This window comes from Labeo rohita, chromosome 21 (assembly GCF_022985175.1).
Source record: "Labeo rohita strain BAU-BD-2019 chromosome 21, IGBB_LRoh.1.0, whole genome shotgun sequence".
Lineage (NCBI taxonomy): Eukaryota > Metazoa > Chordata > Actinopteri > Cypriniformes > Cyprinidae > Labeo > Labeo rohita.
This window is the reverse complement of record NC_066889.1, coordinates 15,702,556-15,724,951: the sequence shown is the minus strand read 5'-3', so window position 1 is coordinate 15,724,951 and position 22,396 is coordinate 15,702,556. Positions and strand designations below refer to the sequence as shown.

The following is a 22,396-nucleotide window of genomic DNA, read 5'->3' as shown; positions in this document are numbered from 1 at the left end:
ACTTTACAGAGCACCAAAAATATCAGAGTCAGTGTCGCATTTAACCGTCGAATCTGCAGCCTGAAAATTATACCCTGCTGTTTTTATTACCCAAGAGTCTCAGCCTAAAAAATACGAGCGCAGGCTCTGATCTGAAGCTAAAACATCTCTGTCTGAGGGAGATTTACCTTCTGCATACCTGCTGGATTATGAATTGGTACCAGGGGGGGTTTTAGAAGCGGTTTGTCTATGTTACAACACCCTTTGTGAGGATGTGTGAACAGCTAATTAGAACCTTTAGAATGACAATTTGTGATTGATTTGTGTAAAGCTAATTGAACATTTACAAACCTGCTTGGACCAAAATGAATTCCTTTGACTCTGTGCCGATGACATTCGTAGCCGTACAGTTGTAACTGCCAAAGTCGTTCTGGGACTCTGGAGTGACCTGTCAGAGACAAAAAAAGCCACGTCAAGGCACCGCCTCTCTTTTGACCTAGCTAGCATGACACAGACATTAGCTGGTTAAGGGAAGCTCATTGCCATGGCAATGGCAGTGACCTCCTATTCTGCACCGCTGGCATTCACCTCGCTCGATATTTATTGAATGACAGGGAGCGAGAGAAAGAATGGACGCTTACTGTCTCCATTAGCTTCAACAGCTTAGTAAAATGTGCCATGGGAACAGGGACAGTGACAGAGAACATTTCAAGCTTCACAGAGCAGTCAAAAAGCAATCTCTCATGCAATGGTGAACCACATATTTAAAGCCCCCTCACTGAGAACCAAGAGACACAGCCCTGCCCACAAGTGATGACATCATATGCAAGAGCTGTGGGAGTGTGTAATAATATTGCTGATTTATGTCATTTTGAAAGTGTAACTCTGAGTTAACATTAAATTAGTGTGTTAATGTTTAAAACCAGTAAATATTATAAAAGGCATTCCAAACTTGTAAGACACAAATTGAGATATTTTTGATGAAATCCGAAAGCTTTCTGTTCCTGCATAGACAGCAATGCAACTGAAACAAAAACAAAACGACTTTACCTTTCCTTCCTACCTTTCTGGGCCTTGAACATGTCAGTTGCGTTGCTGTCTATGCAGGGTCAAAAAGCTCTCAGATTTCATCAAAAATACCTTAATTTGTGTCATTTTTGATTGAACCAAAATTTCACAAAATGTAATATTTTCTGTATATACAGTTTTATGCAAAAGTTTTGGAACACCTTGCAGAATCTGTGAAAATGTAAATAATAGTAAGAGAGATCATATATAATGCATGTTATTTGTTTTTAATTTAGTACTGTCCTGAGTAAGATATTTTAAACACAATGCATTAAAACTGGGGGGTGAAAACTTTTGAACAGGATAAAGAAGTCCAAATTTTTCTTATTTTGTTAAAATATAATTTTTTCCCAATTAGTACTGCCCTTCGGAAGCAACAGAAGAAAATAAGAATTAAGTACAATTTACCTTGGTCTTACAATTCCAAAAGTTTTCACCCCCAGCTCTTAATGCATCATGTTTCCTTCTGGAGCATCAGTGAATGTTCGAATCTTTTTTAATAGTCCCTCAGTTGTTCTCAGTGTGAAAAGATGGATCTCAAAATCATACAGTCACTGCTGGAAAGGGTTCAAATATGCAAAAGATGCAGGAAAACTGAAGAATTTGCAGGACCTGGAAGACTTTTCTGAAGAACAGTGCCCAGTTTAACTGTTCAGAACAAACAAGGGACTCATGAACAACCATCACAAAACAAAAAAAACCCCAGATCATCCAGGTAACCACACACAGTATTAAGAACCAAGGGTTCCCAAACTTTTGCAGGGGGTTATTTTAATAATTCCAGTTATTTTTTTTGTCTTGTGGACTATATGTAAACATCTTTTATGTAAAATATCTTATTCAGGATAGTACTAAATAAAAAATAACATGCATTTTGTATGATCTGTCTTATTTTGTTAAAATTATTCACATTTTCACAGATTCTGCAAGGGGTTCCCAAACTTTTGCATAAAATTTTAGATGTTAAAAACTGTGCTTTGCAAGACTACAAAAACAATATGCTCCATGCAGGTCATTTACAATGCGTTGTTATACAGAAAGCAAATTATTGTAATTAATGTTATCAGTCAGTAATGTGAAAACTAAATCAAAAATCAAGCGAATATAGAACTGAAACAACATTAATTATTCTCCAACACAAAAACAATTCATTATATTCTCAGCACTTGGAGACTCTGAAGGCTGGGTAGATGTGTGTTCAGCTCTATTTTGTACATAAACTCAGAACACAGGTTACTGGAAAGAAAAAACAGTTATTACTGTGTTTCTAAATTCAGTATCGACAGCCGCTATTGCTATGATTTAATATCAAACGCTACAGAGTGCTGAAGTATACTGAAAATGAGCCCAGAAAGCAATTATTAGTGTCAAACACATCTTTAGTGTTGAAACTTTAATGAGGGGGCATCTAAAAGCTGATGGGTTGGAGCGGTGATGCCGTACCTCCAGGAAGCTGGCAGCAGGAGTGTTGTAGATCTTGACGTTGGTGGTATTAGCGCTAGGCAGCAGCAGGCCATCACGAAACCACAAAACGGAGGCGGCTGGGTGAGCGAGGGCCTCGCAGGTGATGTTAGCCGGATTACCCTCCCAGGTGAACACCGCCGCAGGGCCTTGGATCTTCGGAGCATCTGTAATTATACACAGTGTCAGCCAAGTGCAACCAACACATGGACTGTTTCAGAGATAGACCTTGGGGCAAAAAATACAATGGCTTCCAGCTAGCATACTATTTTTCAGAATTGCAATTTCTGATATCTGCTCTATTGTCTGTTGTGATTGTTACCCCCTGATGTTCACTTCAGCTAACCAGACCTTTCACTCCAGGATTGATACATGCAGTTGAGTCATCACATTTCCCATAAGGCTGATAAGACATATCCACTCAAATCTTATCGCTATCTCGGGACCACAGGCTGCTGAGATAATGTCAGCACCCCAAAACATAATGTCTCTCTTTTGGATGAAACGGCCAGTCTTATCACAGCAGTAGCTGAAATTAATATTGGCAAATTTAAGGCATGAAATGATTCATGGTTTCATGTGCGATTTTAGGAGAACACGTTCTTACCTTGTTGATGTAAGTAAACGAAAAACTCTGCATGAAGATGTTTACTGATTCTAGAATAAACAGTCTTTCCAACTGGCTGCCAGCCTAAAACTTTTTTACTCTGAGGCTGATCTCTTTTTCAGTAAAACAACACGTAAACAACCAAGCGAAAGAAGAAAATGCATTTTAATGTAAACTTGAAGTAAAAGGTGGGAAATAAAAGAAATGTACAGTCATGCAAAACAGAACGAGAGTGTCTGAGCACGGGAGTGAACAATCTCATCTAGGATCATTTGAAGCAGACAAAGCACCTTTTCTTATCGCTAATTACTGCGAAACGCTCCGTGCACTCAACCAAGAAGCTGATTACTCACAAGCCGGGCTGTGGCAAACTGCATTTCCACACAATTTCTATCAATTGCACATTGTGATGCTATCTCAGGAACGGGAGAAGATTTTTAGGGCAAGAAAAATTAATCCAATTAGACTTTCATTGCACTTCAAGCCTCACTCCCTCCCACTTTTCTGAATTAGATTGTGGGAATGCTTAAAAATCCACAAGCAGATGAAAATAACTTTAAAGCTAGCTTTACTGTAATTCCCTACCTGGCAAATGGCACAAAAGTGCACTCAGCCAACTGCAGTAAACATAATCTGATAAAATAAGCATTTGCTCTCAAAATTGAGTTTAAGGATGTGAAGATGGCAGTATTTCATTTCATATGAAGAGCTCTGAATGTAAGAAATAAGCCCAAAAGCTATAAAACACAGTTTTTGGTAGAAAGCAAGTTTAATGTGTTTCAAGCAGACATATACTCAAATCGCCCTCAAACCACCAATTCCTTCACAAATCATTTTTGTTGTTAAATCGAATATTTTGCTATATACTGTATCTGTCAATACAAAACATCCCATTCCCTGCTGGTCTAGGCTGGTTTGGCTGCTCTAGTTTCTGGCAAACAAGAAAGTCTTGATTAAGTTATTTAAAGGGATACTTCACCCAAAAATGAAAATCACCCCAGGATTTACTCACCCTCAAGCCATCCTAGGTATATATGACTTTCTTCTTTCAGACAAATACAGTTGGAGTTATATTAAAAAAATGTCTTGAAAAAGTCCAAAAAAGTACATCCATCCATCATACAAAGTGCTTCACATGACTTCAGGAGGTTAATAAAGCCCTTCTAAAGCAAATCAATGTGTTTGTGTAAAAAAAATGCATATTTAAAACTTTATAAACTGGAATTTCTAGCTTCTGCTAATTGTTGTACGCACATACACAAGAGAGTGGCGTTCCAGCGGATGATGTAGGATGTAAAATGAATATGCTAGTCTTGCGAGAACCAAGTTTTGTTTACAGCAAAGGAAAACCAGTCTCCTCTTGGCTTATAACGAAGTCCTCCAACATTCTTCTTGACAAATCCTCATTTTGTACGTCTAATTTGTGCCTGGTGTTTTGTTTCGCTCTCTCCACTGCACTTCCGCAGTTAGCGGAAGCTAGAGATTACGGTTTATAAAGTTTTAAACACCCCTGGAGTCATGTGGAGCACTTTTTATGATAGATTGATGCACTTTATTGGACTTCAAAGTCTTAACGCCCATTCACTGGCATTATAAGAGTCAGAATTTTTTTTTAATATAACTCCAGTTGTTTTCGTCTGAAAGAAGAAAGTCATGTACACTTAGGATGGCTTGAGGGTGAGGAAATCATGCGGTAATTTTCATTTTTGGGTAAACTATCCCTTTAAGACCATGGTGGTCCTATTTTTGGTTCCAGCATTCATTTACTGGTGTTTTATTAGCCAGCAAAGTCTAGTAGCTGACAAAGATCAAAAGGAACATTGAGAAATCACAATCTGTCCACTTCACTGAACTCTGACACATTTGCCCTGAACACAACGAGACAAATAACCTACAAAGGACAAAGAGAGAAGTTTGTGGTTTAGCTTACAGCGCACTTCCAGGTACATGCTCTGGATGTCCTGACCAATGGAGTTGCGGGCAGTGCAGAGGTACTGGCCGGCATCGGTGAACTGCACGTATTTCAGAGTTAGAGAGGACACACGGGCATCGCTGCGCACGATCACGTTCCCATCCAGACTCTAGAAAAAGAGAAAGAGAGAGAGTAAGAAAGAGATATGCAAAATACAAGTATATTAGTCGAAGTTAAACCTAAAAAGCAGTGCTAGAGGAACAAGTGGGTACTTAAATGAAAATTTAGCTTGTACTGCATTTACTCTGCTGCCCATCTCTGGTTACTATGGTGATCTAAGATCCTATGGTTGGAGGGGCTTTGAATTCAGCAATCAATCCTAGTTCCAGCTGTTACAATGAAAAGCCGGCGTGTTTTTCATCACTGTGCTGTGTTGTTTGCATTTCAAAGCATTTCTTGCTAGTTTTCTTGCTAGTTTCACTAGTTTTCAAAAGCAACTAAAAAGGCCCTTCAGATCAGCTTCCGTATGGAGCATATTCGTATCATTAACCCGTGATTACACATTTGCGGCGGACATGAAATACTTTTGGGAAGTTCAAAAACTGTGCCGTAGACTATTTTCTACAGCATTTTGGTAATTCTTCTATTCTTCTTAAACATGCAGCCTAATGACCTAATGCTAATTAAGAAACCACATGGAATGTACTTTTCAAAGTTCATTTGCCGCATCACATGACCATTTTAAAATGAAGTAAAAACAAAAAATTAAAAAGGAAATGAAGTTAAAGGACCTACTGAAGCTGTTAGACACCACAAATAAAATTCTTGTTTTCTCATGAAAAAATGGAAAATGTTTGACATTTTTATTGTTAATTCTTAACCAACAAAACACAGGGTCAAAAAATCTAATATTTCTTGTATACAATAAATAAGGAGAAGGTTTTGTCTTTTATTTGAAGTTGTCCTGTTTTAACCACAAGGTTAAAATGGAGATCTCTCAAGCGGTGTTCATTTAATTAAGAAATGTGGCCTTCACCATGTCTAATTGCAAGTTAATAAATCTTAACATTATGTGAGCTCTCAGTTTTTATATATTTAAATATTCTCTATTCATTAGTCGATTTTTACAATAATACATTATTACATTAAAGTCAAACGTATTGGTTCTGTATTTAATTGGTACCTTATGAATGAGACTGGAAAAAAGTTCATGGACACGTTATGTGTTAACTCTCTGATGTGATGCTAGACTTGGTAATTTTCAAAAGAATAAATCAAATGAAACTCACATATTAAAGACACTCATGTAATTGACAAGAAAATGAAAAGACGGAGCGATGCACAGCTTCCAACTAAAGTCAAAAGTTTACATATACCTTGCAGAATCTGCCAAAATGTGAATTATTTTACCAAAATAAGAGGGATCATACAAAATGAATGGTATTTTTTATTTACTACTGACCTAAATAAGATATTTCACATAAATGATGTTTACATATAGTCCACAAGAGAAAATAATAGTTGAATTTATAAAAACAACCCTATTCAAAAGTTTACATATGCTTGATTCTTAATACTGTGCTGTTACCTGAATGATCCACAGCTGTTTTTTTTTTTTTATATTTTATATTTTTTGTTATATTTGTTTATGAGTCCCTTGTTTGTCCTGAACAGTTAAACTATCCGCTGTTCTTCATAAAAATCCTTCAGGTCCCACAAATTCTTTGCTTTTCCAGCATTTTTGTGTATTTGAACCCTTTCCAACAATGACTGACTGATTCTAAGATCCATCTTTTTACGCTGAGGACAACTGAGGGACTCATATGCAACTATTACAGAAGGTTCAAACATTCACTGATGCGCCAGAAGGAAATATAATGCATTAAGAGCTGGGGGTGAAAACTTTTGGAATTTGAACATCAGGGTAGATTTATCTTATTTTGTCTTCTGGGAAACATGTAAGCATCTTCTGTAGCTTATGAAGGGCTGAAGGGAAATATGATACTTAGGCAAAAAAAGAAAAATGTACACATCTTCATTCTATTCAAAAGTTTACACCCCCGGCTCTTAATGCATCGGTTTTCCTTCTGGAGCATCAGTGAGCATTTAAACCTTCTGTAATAGTTGCATACGAGTCCCTCAGTTGTCCTCAGTGTGAAAGATGGATTGCAAAATCATACAGTCATTGTTGGAAAGGGTTCAAATACACAAAAATGCTGAAAAACGAAATAATTTGTGGGACTTAAAGGATTTTTCTGAAGAACAGCAGGCACTTTACCTGTTTAGGACAAACAAGAGACTCATGAACAACTATCATTATCAAAAAAAACAAACAAACATCTGTGGTAACAACACACTATTAAGAATCAAGTGTATGTAAACTTTTGAACAGGGACATTTTAATAAATTCAACTAATATTTTCTCGTGTGGACTATATGTAAACATCTTTTATGTGACATCTTATTCAGGTCAGTACTAAGTAAAATTTAACATGCTTTTTATATGATCCCTCTTATTTTGGTAAAATAATGAACATTTTGAAGATTCTGCAAGGTGTATGTAAACTTTTGACTTATAATAATATGATAATTATTTTATATATAAAAAACAAAAAGAAAGTTTCACCTTTTATTTGGAGTCTGTTGATTTCTTTTGCACCACAAGAATAAAAATGTAGATCTCTCAAACAATATTCATTTAATCAAGAAATGTGTCCTTGATGGAACTGAATGCATCTTAACATTTTGTGAGATTTTAGTTTTCACCTTAAGGCAAAATATGCAATATTTTTGCATATATTATTTATTTATTATTGCATATTTATAATAATTATAAATTATACAATCTTTATTTAGTTTCTAATTTAATTGGTTACACATTTACAACCAAGCACCTTGTGAATGGAACTGAAAAAGCTTTTGCGTCAACTCTCCATATGTTACCCATACGTTAGTGACAGACACATGTGGTTTCGACTTCAAAAGAAGAAATCAAATGGAAATCCACAGATTAATGACACTCATGTAATTTACAAGAAAATTAATTGACTGAGCGAATCTGACTTGCATAATGTGACCCATGTTAATCAGAGAGTGCAGCCTCTTCCATGACACGTTTAAATAGATTTATTAGTCATGCCAGCTGACACCATATTACTCAGTTAACAAATACAAGTTGCTCCTCCACTCCAGCGCCGAAGCCACCGGCCACAATATTCACATGGATACCCATTACAGAAGGACATTTAGAGAGAACAAGAACAGCTGTCACACCTTCATATTAACAATAAGCATCGTTGACATTCACAATCAGTATTCACTGCAGCAGAATGAATAAAATAAGCCCGGATGCACTCTACATTTTTCGTGCTTAGTGAAGCGTACTTTGTTTTACCTGCACTACAATGTCGCTACTGCATGTACATGCATACTAAATGAAATATGGGATGCTGTTTTGAGCATCGAATAACTCACCGCAAACTGCTCAGCGTATGATTCACATTTTTCTTTAAGTGAAGGCACCGCAAAACGTGAACATTAGCGCGCACCTTTCATCAGCGCCACAGACGGTCCCCTGACAGCGCGCGAAGACAGCTGGGAAATAAGATGTTTCTGAAACCTGCAGTGGCACTTCATTTATAAAGTGCCTGTTCAATGGTCAGTGAGAAATTTGACTGCGGAGCGGAATAGAGTGTATGCGGCGCTGAAATCCAATCAATTCACAAACTTGATTTAAGGTGTGGTGGCTTAGTCACGATCTGAGGGATTGAGTGCTTTAAGTAACAACCAGGGTCTCGACCATAAATTCCATCCTGCTTGTGCCTCACGTTCAGAAGGCTGTTAGTATGCAGGGCTGTCGAGCGGGTCCCCTCCCGTTGCATAGTAATTGACAGTAAGCCGCATACGCAGCGTCTCTCCTGTTTTATGTGCGTACGTAGAGTCGGTCGCGTATAAACCTTCACGATTTCTTTGAACGTTAATCTTGAACGCTTGCGGCAAATCACTGCGCCTATACCTTCTCGTCTGTTGTCAAATTTAGCAGAAAACAGTAGGGAGGGAGAGCGTTTCGGCTTAAGTTTTGGCACTGAAATGCAATCGCTGGCCCGTGCGCTTATCTCACTTAATAGAGAATGTAGGAAGCCTCATTCTGCCTGTCCGTTTCTCCTGAAAGAGCAGGCGACAAATGTCGGAACAGAATCAGAGCTCACATTCAAGGTCTTCTGTGTGAAAGAAAGGGATTTCTTCTTTTCCCCCGGGAGAAAATAGTAGGTGACGGATATCATATTGTATGACTGCACTGACAAAGAGACAATGTAAGAAAAAAAAGCTGTTGCTGAGTGTCGCTGTCGCTGAGAAAAGCGAGCAAACGGTGTCCTGCACTTCAAATTTCACGCTAACAAGAAACTGGAAGAACACTCTGGCACAGACAAGATGGATCACAGTGTGTCCAAATGCGGAAGAGAATAAATCTGAACTTTTGATAAAGATGGCCTATCTTGGATTGATGCAAGACATGTTGAGAAATAGCTGCCCCGAGGTGGTCTGCAGCAGTAAGAGTCTAGACAGTGAGCAGGGAAGACGTTACAAGATTGAATGATAATTGAATCTGGTCAAGGTCACATACTGTAGTGTATACTTACCATTGTGTGTGTGTGTGTGTGTGTATATACAGTACATATACAGTGTCTATAAGTAAACACTTTTATGAATAAACAACTTGATTGATCAAAAAATGTACATTTAAACTAAATGCTGTTCTTTCAAACGTTGTATTCATCAACAAAAAGAAATGTATCACACCTGTAACAAAAAATATACATATGTAATATTTTCAACATTAAAAATAATAAGGAATAAATTACATCTTAAAATATTTTAAAACAGAAAACAGTCATTTTTAAATTGTACAATTACAAAATGGATTTTTTTCCCACAATATATATTTTTGGTTAAATAAATGTAGCATCAGTGAGTATAAGAGACTTCTTTAAAAAAAAACTTATTTCGACTGGTAGAATACATATATCTATATACTCATATATTTAACTAAAAAATCTATAAATTGATATTGAGATATTTGTGGCAGAACTCAGCTTTTTTTTAGAAGTTGTTTTTTAATTAAAATTTGCACTATCAAATCAATTAATCGTGAATAATCGCATATAAAATAAAAGCTTGCATTTTTTTCACACCCTCAGATTCCACATTTTCAAATTTTCCTATCCTACAAATCACACATCAGTGGAAAGCTTATTATTCAGCTTTCAGATGATGTATAAATCTTAATTTTTTTTTTAAAAAAACCCTTATGACTGCACTGTAAAAAACAAATTGTTGAGTCAACTTAAAATAATTTTTAACCTGGCTGCCTTAAAATTTTATGTTCAGTCAACTCAAAAAAAGTTTATTCAACTTGAAATGTTAAATTATACTAAGTGACAACTTAGATATTTGAGTTGAATCAACTTAAAATTTTAAGGCAGCTGGGTTACTTACCCATCTGTTAAGTTTAGCAAACAAAAATATATAAGTTGTTACTTAGTACAACTTAACATTTCAAGTTGACTAAACTTATTTTAACTGACTGAACTTAAAATTTTAAGTCAGCAGGGTAACAAATTATTTTAAGCTGACTCCCGAGCGCCCTCATGAGTCCGCGCCTCCAGAGTGCCCTCCTGAGCTCGCACCCTCCTGAGCGCCCTCCGGTGCCAGCGCCTCCTAAGCCTGGCCCTCCCATACTCTCCCGGGCTGACAATACCCTAATTTCCCCCAAGAAAATTTTTTTTTGGGGGGTGGGGGGGCTACCTCCCTGATCCTCCTTGGCCGTCTGGACTGTGTACTTAGCCATGGCTCCCCGAGCTCCCTGACCCGCCCTGGCCGCCAGGACTGTGTACTCGGCCAAGGCTTCCCGAGCTCCCTGATCCACCATGGCCGTCCAGACTGGGTACTCGGCCATGGCTCCCTGACCCGCCATGGCATTCCGGACTGTATGCTCCGCCGTGGCTCCTTGAGCTCCCTGACCTGCCATGGCATTCCGGATTGTATGCTCCGCTGTGGCTCCCTGAGCTCCCTGACCCGCCATGGCATCCCGGACTGTATGCTCCGCCGTGGCTCCCTGAGCACTCTGACCTGCCATGGCTCCCTGATCCGCCCTGGAGGCGTACCTCCTCTCCCTCCTGTGTCTGCCCTGCACGAGCCTCCAAGGCACCCACCCCCCTTCCCCGGTGTATTTGTTATGGCGCGAGACGCGCCTTATGGGGGGGGGGTAATGTCACACCCCTGTGGACTGTTTCATTGTTTTTCCCTTGTTTGCCTATATTTGGTCTTTCCTGTTCCATCTTCTATTATGACGTCATTGTTTAATCACTCACACCTGTCCTCGTCTGATTAGCCTGGTTATTTAAGTTTGGTTCTGTTCCCCATTTGGTGGTCGGTTCTTAATATCGTTTAACGTCTCTTAGTGTTGTTTTCGTTGTGTTGCGTGTGGATTCCCTGCTGTTCCTGTTCGTTCCTGTTCCTTTGTATGGATTATATTATTAAAGTGCATGTTCCTGATTTCCTCGTCCCTACTCCTCATTCCCGCACACAACGCGTGACAGAGTGGTTTTCTCTTCTTCTTAATATTCACAATAGATTAATCATAGCCAAATAATAGACAGTGGGAGGTTCATTTACATTTCGAGGCACACGTATCTGATATTCTAAAACATCATACATCTATTTTTTTGTTGTTGTTGTTCTACCTGTTTGCATTCACTAAAGGCATGACCGACTGTGTTTACATTAACACCTCGGCATGACGAGCATTTCAAACTAGAAAAGCAATTGTTCATTCACGCGTGTAGCATTACTGTGAGGCATGAGTGCACTTCAAAAAGCACAAGCACAGTACGTGTGAGAATTGAAAAGCAGCCGTCTGTCAGTCACATAACACTTAAGTCAATGTTGCCCATAATCTTGAATTTTTAGTTTGAAGTATCAACTCAATACTGCAGACTTTTAATTATTCCAAAACTTACGATAAAGTAATTTCCTTGTCTTTGAGAGGAAAAGCGCACGTGCAAAGAACCATGGTGCTTTTTATCTGTGCTCCTGAGGATTAAAAACACGAAGTGATGTGTGGGCAATCCCATAACTGTGGCCTTTCATCTCCGCAGATCAGATAAACAGACCTTCCCACACAATCCATATGCATCTGAATCATACTTAATCAGCAATGCAGACTCTGATGAATTTTCTCTCTGACAGATGAATAAAGCAAGTCATTTTAGCAAGTCAAGCATGGAATCACTTGCTCATATTCTGCATCTACAGCTAAAGTCAACATGAAATCAAAATTAGCCTATTTGCTTTCTTCTTTGTGATCTGTAATCACAATGTAGTTTTCCTTTCCATTGCTGTCACTATTGGATAATGTTATATGACAGGCAATATTTTTGGTCTGATACTTTAATGCCTGCTTTTTCCAATTTAATCAACTCCCAATGGATAAAACACACTCACGTCCTACATTTTCATCATTAAATGTCCTATTTATCACAAGTGTGCCACATTATAGCTAAATGGGTTTCACGTTGACTTTAAAGTTACTGTAATCATCTCTGACATGTGGCGTATGAGTTTATCCAGTGAAGGTTAGTATATTTATGTTAACAGAGGCTTGCGTTGTCTGAAGCTAGAGTTGGTTATGTGTGTTAGTGTCTCCTTTAGTGCGGCTACATTCCCCTGTCTGAGTCTATGGGAGAACACTGAGTGTTGGCTCATGCTCTAAAGAAGTACCTGGCATGTTTCAACCCTTGAAGCCCTGCTCTAACACCCTCTCTTTATTTTCTTCCTCAGTCCCTTGAGAAAGTTTGTCCGAGGGGAATTCGTAAAGGAAAACAAGGCTACTAAGAAAGGCGAGGTTATAAAAAAAAAAAAAAAGACCAAATAGGATCTTCACCATTTCTGTTGACAGAAGCTATCTAGAAAAATAATGAGCAATATGCTGTAAAGAAATGAAATGACACAACAATCACTGTAGACTAGGGCTGCCATTTGATCAGATGCGATGTGTGTGGGTGTGTGTGTCTACGGGATTTTAAGGGTAGAAGAGAGCCAACACTTGATGTTCTGCAGTGATAAAGGGCTTCGCTAGGATTAGTGAACATCCTGGCTACGTGTGAAGCAGCCCTACCTTGTGCTTCTCAGGTCGAGTCCATGAAGCCTGGGAGGACAAACACATAAAGCAAAACATGGCAGAATTGAAAAATAAAAACAAACAAATAAATGAATCAATAAATGAAATCAGCAGGCACTCAGTTAGACAGGCGTCACACATGAACGTTATTCAGAGCAGACAGCTTGGGAAGCTTCAAGTTGACAACTTGGCTTTAATCAAGTCAAAGACAAATCGCTTTAGCATTTGTACAAAATCACAGACAACAGACTTCTTAATAATAACTTATTTAATTCTGATTATTTATAAAAACTGTATAAGAAAAGTAAGCTTCATAAATTAAATATATATTCAGATTCAACATATTAATATATATCATTATTATTAATTGTATATCATTTTAATTCTACATATATAATTTATATTAATATTATTATAATTTAAGTTAAAAATATTTTATATAACTTTACATTCCTTTATTTTGATAATTGTAACTATTATATATATATATATATATATATATAGTTACAGTTATCAAAATAAAGGAATATAAAGTTATGTAATATAAAAAAGAATATATATATATATATATATATATACACTACCGTTCAAAAGTTTGGGGTCAGTAAGACTTGTAATAGTCTTTAAAGAAGTCTCTTATGCTCATCAAGGCTGCATTTATTTGATTAAAAATATAGAAAAAAAAACAGTGATATTGCAAAATGTTTTTACAATATAAAATAATGTTTTTTATTTTAACATACTTTAAAATAGAATTTATTCCTGTGATGAAAAGCTGAATTTTTATCAGCTGTTACTCCAGTCTTAAGTGTCACATGATCCTAATCATTCTAATATGCGGATTTATTATTAGAATGATCAATGTTGGATAATATCAACAGTTGTGCTGCCAAATATTTTTTGGAACCTGTGATTTTTTTTTTTTTCAGGATTCTTTCATGAATAACAAGTTTAAAAAGTACAGTGTTTATTCAAAATATAAATATTTTATAACAATGTAAATTATTTATTATTAACTTTTAATACACTTTTAATTATTAACTTAACACATCCTTGGTGAATAAAAGTATTAATTTCTTAAAAAAAAAAAAGTACTGACCCCAAACTTTTGAACGGTAGTGTATATATATATATAAATGTTTATTAAGAAAAACTACAATATGTATAAAATTATTGTATATAATTTGTATTATTTTATAACTATTAGAATTATATAATTATAATTTTTAATGATATATCAGCTATATATATATATATATATATGTATGTATATATCATATATATATATATGTTCTATTTTTTATTTTAAATTATTAGATGTAAAATAAATTAAAAATGTAATATATATATATATATATATATATATATATATATATATATATACAATTCTATACATTTTACATAGAAAATTTATTTTTTATATTCTTATTCTTATATATATATATAATTTTTATAGAAAATAAAATCTGAAAATATATATAAAATATTTTTATATATTTAATTTGTATTATATTATAACTATTAGAATTATATAATTATAATTTTTAATGATATATCGGCTATATATATAATATACATTCTATTTTTTATTTTAAATTATTAGATGTAAAATAAATTAAAAATGTAATATATATATATATATATATATATATATATACACACACATACAATTCTATACATATTTTACATAGAAAATGTATTTTTTTTATATTCTTATTCTTATATATATAATTTTTATAGAAAATAAAATCTGAAAATATATATAAAATACTTTTATATATTTAATTTGTATTATACTATAACTATTAGAATGATATAATTTTTTTTTAATTATCTATCTATCTATCTATCTATCTATCTATCTATCTATCTATCTATCTATCTATCTCTCTCTCTATATATATATAATTGTATACATATTTTTATATAGGAAATTAAATTATTTTCTATTCTTATATATAATTTTTATAGAAAATAAAATATGATATATATATTTTTTTATATATTTAATTAGTATTATATAATAACTATTAGAATGATAAATTATAATTTTTTTAATTATCTATCTATCTATCTATCTATCTATATATATATAATTTTAGATTTTATAAATTAAAAATTTAATTATTTTATATTCTTTTATTTTATTAGATATAAAATAAATAAATAAATTACTATGTGTGTGTATATAATATTAAGCATTATAAGCATTATACAAGGGAAAATATATATTATATATTATATATTATATATATATATATATATATATTTTTACACATTTGTATATATAAAATAATAATTTTATATAATTTTATATTATATAATGTTATATTCTTTAATTTTATTATTTTAATTATCAGATATTAAATAAATAAATTGAAATAATTTTATAATTAATTAATTTATATTTATTTACATTATTTATAATTATTTATTTTTATATTTTATATAATAAATATTCTTCATATTTATTTCATTATTTTAAAACATTAAATGAATGAATAAATAAATATAAATAAATAAATAAATAAATAAATAAATAAATAAATAAATAAATAAATAAATAAATAAATATGACCTTGAACTGACTTTGTCATGACCAGTTTCAAAGCGTGATATTACTTGAGAGGCGCATAATCAAAGCATCATCAAGTGTGACAAATCATTTTTTGACTTGAGCAACAATCAAACTGCATGGAAAAGGACACATTTAGGTGCAGGCTGGGAAATCAAATGACTAAAACATGAGTGGATGCTCAGACATCCAGGTGCAATGCTCCAGGTGACACATGCATGTGATTTTGCAAATGATGTGAAGTCAACTCCCCCACACCCCACATGCTGACAAGCCATCAGAATGCCACACGACATCAATAATTAATACCACAATAGGTATACATATGAAATGATGCACGCCTTGAAACTAAAGCGACATGCCGAAAAGCTTATCTATCTGCCGAAATCTACTGCCTGTAAAGCCAACGGTGATCACCACATTCATTTCATCTACGTCCCATAAGTCACCGGCAGCAGCTTTGAGCCTTAACGAGAGCCATTCTTCCATTTGACAACACAGATCCCTTTATTCTTTGAACGGGACAGTGATGAGTAGTTTTCAGTGAAGGTTTTTATACCTTCCACTCATTTGTTAACCTAAAATCAATCAATGACGCTGCCATCTGGAATTGCATCGCCGAGAATTTGCATGATTCACAATAGAAGCTGTTGAAGACGTGACTCGAACCGCAGATAAATCAAACAGACATGAATAGCAGACAACCTACCCATTTGACTTATGACAGAGCGACAGCGATTCAATGAAAGCTTGCTCTTCATGAAGGCAGTATTCTATTATTTTGACTGCTAATCACACAATTTGCTCAAAAGGGAATCAGCCGCAGACAAGAGGGATTTCAGGATGCATTATCAAATCTGACACTGATCAAGCAGAATAATGACATTTGCTATTAAAGAAACTACTTGTAGTCTGCTGAGTTCCAGCTAAATGTTTAAAGCCATTTGCTTCTCATGAACAAAGGACAGGATTTTTAGGACTTTGTCTAAGCAAATCAACTGAGCCGTTTGTTGGAAAACAGCTAAAAGCAGTCTGATGGAGTCAAACTTTTGACTAACAACATCTGTCTGGTTTACTTTGCAGTTTATTCTAGCAAAGAAATGTCAAATTAGACAGGCAGAGATGGTTTGAGTGATATATAAATTGATCGGTCACAGTTTGTTTACTTTTTACTTACTAAAATAGCTGATGGCATAAAAAAAATGAAAAAAAAAAAAACAGAAATCTATTAAAGTCAGTTTTCACCTTAGAGTTAAAGGAGAAGTCCACTTTCAGAACAAAAATTTACACACCTCTTTGTCATCCAAGATGTTCATGTCTTTCTTTCTTGAGTTGTAAAGAAATTATGTTTTTTTAAGGGAAACATTTCATGATTTTTCTCCATATAATGGACTGATATGGTGCCCTGAGTTTGAACTTCCAAAATGCAGCTTAAATGCAGCTTCAAACGATCCCAAATGCAGTTTCCCAGCTGAGGAAGAAGGGTCTTATCTAATGAAACGGTCGGTTTTCATAAAAAAAAAAAAAAAAAATTGAAATACTTTTTAATCTCAAACGCTTGTCTTGTCTTGCTTTCCCTGAACTCTGTGTATTCTGGTTCAAGACAGTTAGGGTATGTTGAAAAACTCCAATCGTATTTTCTCTCTCAATTTCAAAAATAATTTCAAAATCATCCTACGTCGCTGCAGAAGTACCAACCCAGTCTTTGCAAAGTGAGCATGCAAAGAAGATCAAACACCCTTAACAAAAAAGGTAAAACAGCGATATAGGGCGATTTTGAAGTTGAGGGAGAACATGAGATGGGAGTTTTTTGACATACCCTAACTGTCATGAACCAGAAAAAAACAGAGCTCAGGCAGAGTAAGACAAGACGAGCGTTTGATATTAAAAAAAGTACATAAATTGTATTATTTTTATGAAAATAACCAATCGTTTCGCTAAATATAAGACCCTTTTTCCTCGACTGGGATCGTTTACAACCAGATTTGAGATCCTTTGAAGCTGGATTTAAACTGCATTTTGGAAGTTCAAACTCAGGGCATAGAAGTCCATTATACGGAGAAAAATGCTGAGATGTTTTCCTCAGAAAACAGAATTTCTTTACAACTGAAGAAAGACATGAACATCATGAACGTCTATATCTCACAATTCTGAGAATAAAAGTCAGAATTGTTTGTATCACAATTCTAAGAAAAAAAAATCAGAAGTTTTGAGTTTATATCTCACAATCGTGACTTCATAACTTGAAATTGTGAGTTTATATCTCACAATTGTGACATTTTTCTCAGATTTTCTATGGCATAATTCTGACTTTGTTTGCAATTGTGTTTATATCTCACAATTCTGAGAAAAAAGTCAGAATTGTGAGTTTGTATGCCACAATTGTCTTTATTTTTTACTCACAGTTGAGTTAATGTCTCACAATTCTGACTTTAAAACGTGCAATTGTGAGTTTATATCTCACAACCGTGACTTTTTTCTCAGAATTGCAAGTTTATATGGCATAATTCTGACTTTATAATTTGCAATTGTGTTAACATCTCACAATTCTGAGAAAAAGTCATAAATGTGAATTTGCATCTCACAATTCTGACTTTATAACTCCTAAGTTTATATCTTACAAGTCTGCGAAAAAAGTCAGAATTGTGAGCTTATATCTTGCAATTGTGACCTTTTTTCTCAGAATTGAGTTTATATCTCACAATTGTGACTTTATAACTTGCAATTGTGAGCTTATATCTCACATTTGTGACTTTTTTCTCAGAATTGCGAGTGTATATTTCAGAATTCTGACTTTATAATTTGCAATTATGTTTATATCTCACAATTCTGAGAAAAAAGTCAGTTTGTGAGTTTGTATCTCACAATTCTAACTTTATAACTTGCAATTCTGAATTTATATTTATATCTCATAAATCAGAGAAAAGTCTTTTTTGTGAATTGTGAGTTTGTCACAGTTCTGAGAAATGAAGAATTGCTAGTTTGTATCACGCAATTCTGAGAAAAAAAATCAAAATTGAATTAACTTTTGAATTAACGCAATTAACTTTTCTTATTTTCTATTTAGTGGCAGAAACAGGTTTCCATAGTTTACATAAATAAATAAATTAATAAATACACATGCTTTTCCTGCAGAGAGTCCATCTGAATTTACAGGCTGCACTTGTATTGAAGTGGCTTGACATCCTTTCTTCCTCTATTGATTTAATTACTTGCCCACTGACAGCTTGTCAAAAGGTTACAGGGGGGTTAAAACCTTGTGTTTGGCACCTGCTTCTGCTATCTTGGCAGCTCGACTCCCTTCTCTTAAAAGCAATCCTGGTCACGAACTCTCTTGTTGACCTTTAAAACAAAACCTCTGACTTATTACACTCTGCATGCATATAAACAGCTTCGGGTTGACACTGATCTGTAAAGAGCAGCAAGATCATCTGTCTATTGTTAAATCCAAAACTGAACATTCAGGGTCACATATGAGTGAGAGAGAGAGAGAGAAAAAAAAATCAAATCCTAAAAGTTATTTCCAGGTGCTCCTGCAGCATGGTTATCCTGGCAGGGTGTGAGATAATGGCTCTGAGTGCACAGACACATTCTGCTTAAAACATTAGGAGCGTCATAGCATGGACCGTACTGACCTCAGATCAGTAGGGGTGCCATTAAGGGACTATCATTAGAGAAGGGCAGCTTGGCTTTGGACTTCACAATAAGCTATCAGCCCTGAAATGCCTCTTCTGATTGTGTGATTCATACAGTAGCTGTGTCAAGGACAGCTCACTAGGTCCCAGTGAGAGCGGCTTAAATGATAAATGAAGGGGCAGCGACTGCACAGAAGCGGTCTCATCTTCACTTAATGTTAAGTCCCTTGAGTCAGTACTTTGGCATGTGATTTTCAGTGCGCAACACTCACAATGAGTAGCGATTGTTTTTAAAGGGGTAGTTCACTCAAATTTAAATTTGGTCATTTTTACTCAGCCTCATGTCCTTCCAAACACATATGCTGTTGTTTTTTTTCCATTTACACTTTTTGCCATGCAATGGCAGTTTATAGTGCCCACAGCTGTAAAGTGTGAAATATCATTACAATTTCAAATAACTAATTTCTATTTTATATTTTAAAATGTAATTTATGACTGTGATGGCAAAGATGAATTTTAAGCAGCCATTACTCGAGTCTTCAGTGTCACATGATCCTTCAGAAATGATTCTAATATGCTGAGTCGGTGCTCCACACTGTAAAAAAATTAAAAAACACAATTTGTTGAGTCAGCTTAAAATAATTTGTTACCCTGCTGCCTTAAAATTTTAAGTTCAGGTAACTAAAATAAGTTTAGTCAACTTGAAATGTTAAGTTGTACTAAGAAACAACTTAGATATTTGTGTTTGCTAAACTTAACAGATGGGTAAGTAACCCAGCTGCCTTAAAAATAAAAAGTTGATTCAACTCGAATATCTAAGTTGTCACTCAGTACAATTTAACATTAATATTTTTTGAGTTGACTGAACTTAAAATTTTAAGGCAGCCAGGTTACAGATTATTTTAAGTTGACTCAACAAACTGTTTTTTACAGTGTAGAAAAAAATTGTGATTTTTTTTTATTTTTCATTAGGATTTTGGATTAATAGAAAGTTAAAACAACAACATCTATTTAAAATAGTTTTTGTGTAATATTGTAAACATCTGCATTGTTACTTTTGATCAATTTAATGCACCTTTGCTAAATAAATGTACCAATTTCTTTAAAAAAATAGTATATACACTACAAATCAGAAGTTTTTGAACAGTAAGATTTTTAATGTTTTTTAAAGAATTCTCTTTTGCTCACCAAGCTTGCATTTATTTGATCAAAAAGCACTAATATTGTGATTTTTTTTTTTTTATAAATTATAGAAATCAACTTATATACTTAAATACTTATATTTAGGAAGGATGCTTGATCAAAAGTGATGATAAAGGCATTTATAATGTTACAAAAGATTTCTATTTCAGATAAATGTTGTTCTGAACTTTCTATTCATCAAAGAAAACTCTTTTCAACATAATAATAATAAATGTTTTTTCAGCAGCAAATCGGAATATTAGAATGATTTCTGAAGGAACATTTGACTGGAGTAATAACGTTTACATTTTAAAATATATTCAAATAGAAACAGTTATTTTAAAAAGTAAAAATATTTCAAAATTTGACTGTCACTTCTGTAATTTGGATCAAATAAATGCAGGCTTGGTGAGCAGAGGAGACTTCTTTAAAATACATAAAAAATCTTACTGTTCAAACAATATACATATACAATTTAGTCAATTTTGACTTGAATGAAAGTTCATTTAGATGCTACGACACAACTTTTTTTCTTGATGTGAAATGGATATGAACACAAATAATGACTTAGATTGAGGTCTATTCATCCATAGCAATCGTTTGGCCTTAGAAAGTCGGAATATAGTGCACAAATCATATGGACTCATTTGAATGTGTTTAGGTCCATTTTGGACTAGGACTCATTTGGACTCATTGCATCAAACTCAACAAAATTTCTCATTTCGTGTCCCACTACAAAAACCAACAGCAATGAGGTTTGGAGCAACATGAGGGTGCGCAAATGCTTATAGAACTTTAATTTCCTTTAATGGCTTTCCCTTTGGACGAATGATCAAAAACGTGCCTCTTATGTCAGAACATGCTGCCTCTGTGAACTCTCATGCCATAACTATTCATCCAACAGGCAGAATGGAAAACAGACAGAGAATCGTCCATAATGCCGTTGCTTGGAGAGTTCAAGGGAGATCAGTCTGTTCCAGTCCGGTTCAGATATTGCTCACTTGGTAGTCACAGTTCTCTGTCTTCTCTGAGGTTTTTGTGCATTTCTGACTTATTCAGACGTTGGAAATTTGCGGTTGGGAATACAGAATACGTATGCGGGACAGAATTCGAGGAGGCTTCAGACAAGCTCTTGACTCATCATATCCGTATTAATATGCCAGCTCACCCACAGAAATCCCTGGTTTGATTACAGCCTGCTCTCACTGAGATGAACCCTCATGATCTTTGCCTATCCAAGTACATTTTAAGATATAGAGAAAACACCAAGGGAATTATTTTACACTGCTGGAGTTCCTGCTATAATAGCTGTTCTGACCATGCTTTACATGACAAGAAATAACCACAGATCATTGTTACTATTAAATACCACGCACTTCATTTAATGGCAGCGGTGATGAGGCCTCATTGACTTAAGGTACGCCTCATTAAACACTGCTAGCTCTTTTCACTTAAGGCAATCCTCGGGCAACCATTGAAAGATATACACACACACATATACTTATAGCACTGTCCATCTGAATACTTGATTCTGATTGGCTGGAACTATTGAATGTAGGTAGATCTATCTGTACATGAAGTTCAGGTCAAAAGTTTACATACACCTTGCAGAATCTGCAAAATGTTAATTATCTTACCAAAATAAGAGGGATTATACAAAATGCGTATTATTTTTTATTTAGTACTGACCTGAATAAGATAATTCACATAAAAGATGTTTATATATAGTTCATGAGAGAAAATAATAGTTGAGTTTATAAAAATGACCCTGTTCAAAAGTTTACAAACACTTGATTCT

The 22,396-nt window shown here is 34.7% G+C and overlaps 1 protein-coding gene across 9 annotated transcripts in view; it reads right to left on the bottom strand.

The window, feature by feature from the left end:
- ncam1a (neural cell adhesion molecule 1a) overlaps positions 1 to 22,396 on the bottom strand; it is a 297,217-nt gene that overhangs the window by 60,114 nt on the left and 214,707 nt on the right. For 5 of the 9 annotated variants that reach the window (XM_051092300.1, XM_051092302.1, XM_051092304.1 and 2 more), the window contains exons 9-12: positions 13,204 to 13,233; positions 5,046 to 5,196; positions 2,491 to 2,675; positions 331 to 427 (exon numbers count right to left, since the gene is read on the bottom strand). In XM_051092300.1, coding sequence (XP_050948257.1) covers positions 331 to 427; positions 2,491 to 2,675; positions 5,046 to 5,196; positions 13,204 to 13,233 — 463 coding nt within the window. The remainder of the gene's footprint in view (positions 1 to 330; positions 428 to 2,490; positions 2,676 to 5,045; positions 5,197 to 13,203; positions 13,234 to 22,396) is intronic. The other 4 variants (XM_051092301.1, XM_051092303.1, XM_051092306.1 and 1 more) reach the window with 1 other exon arrangement.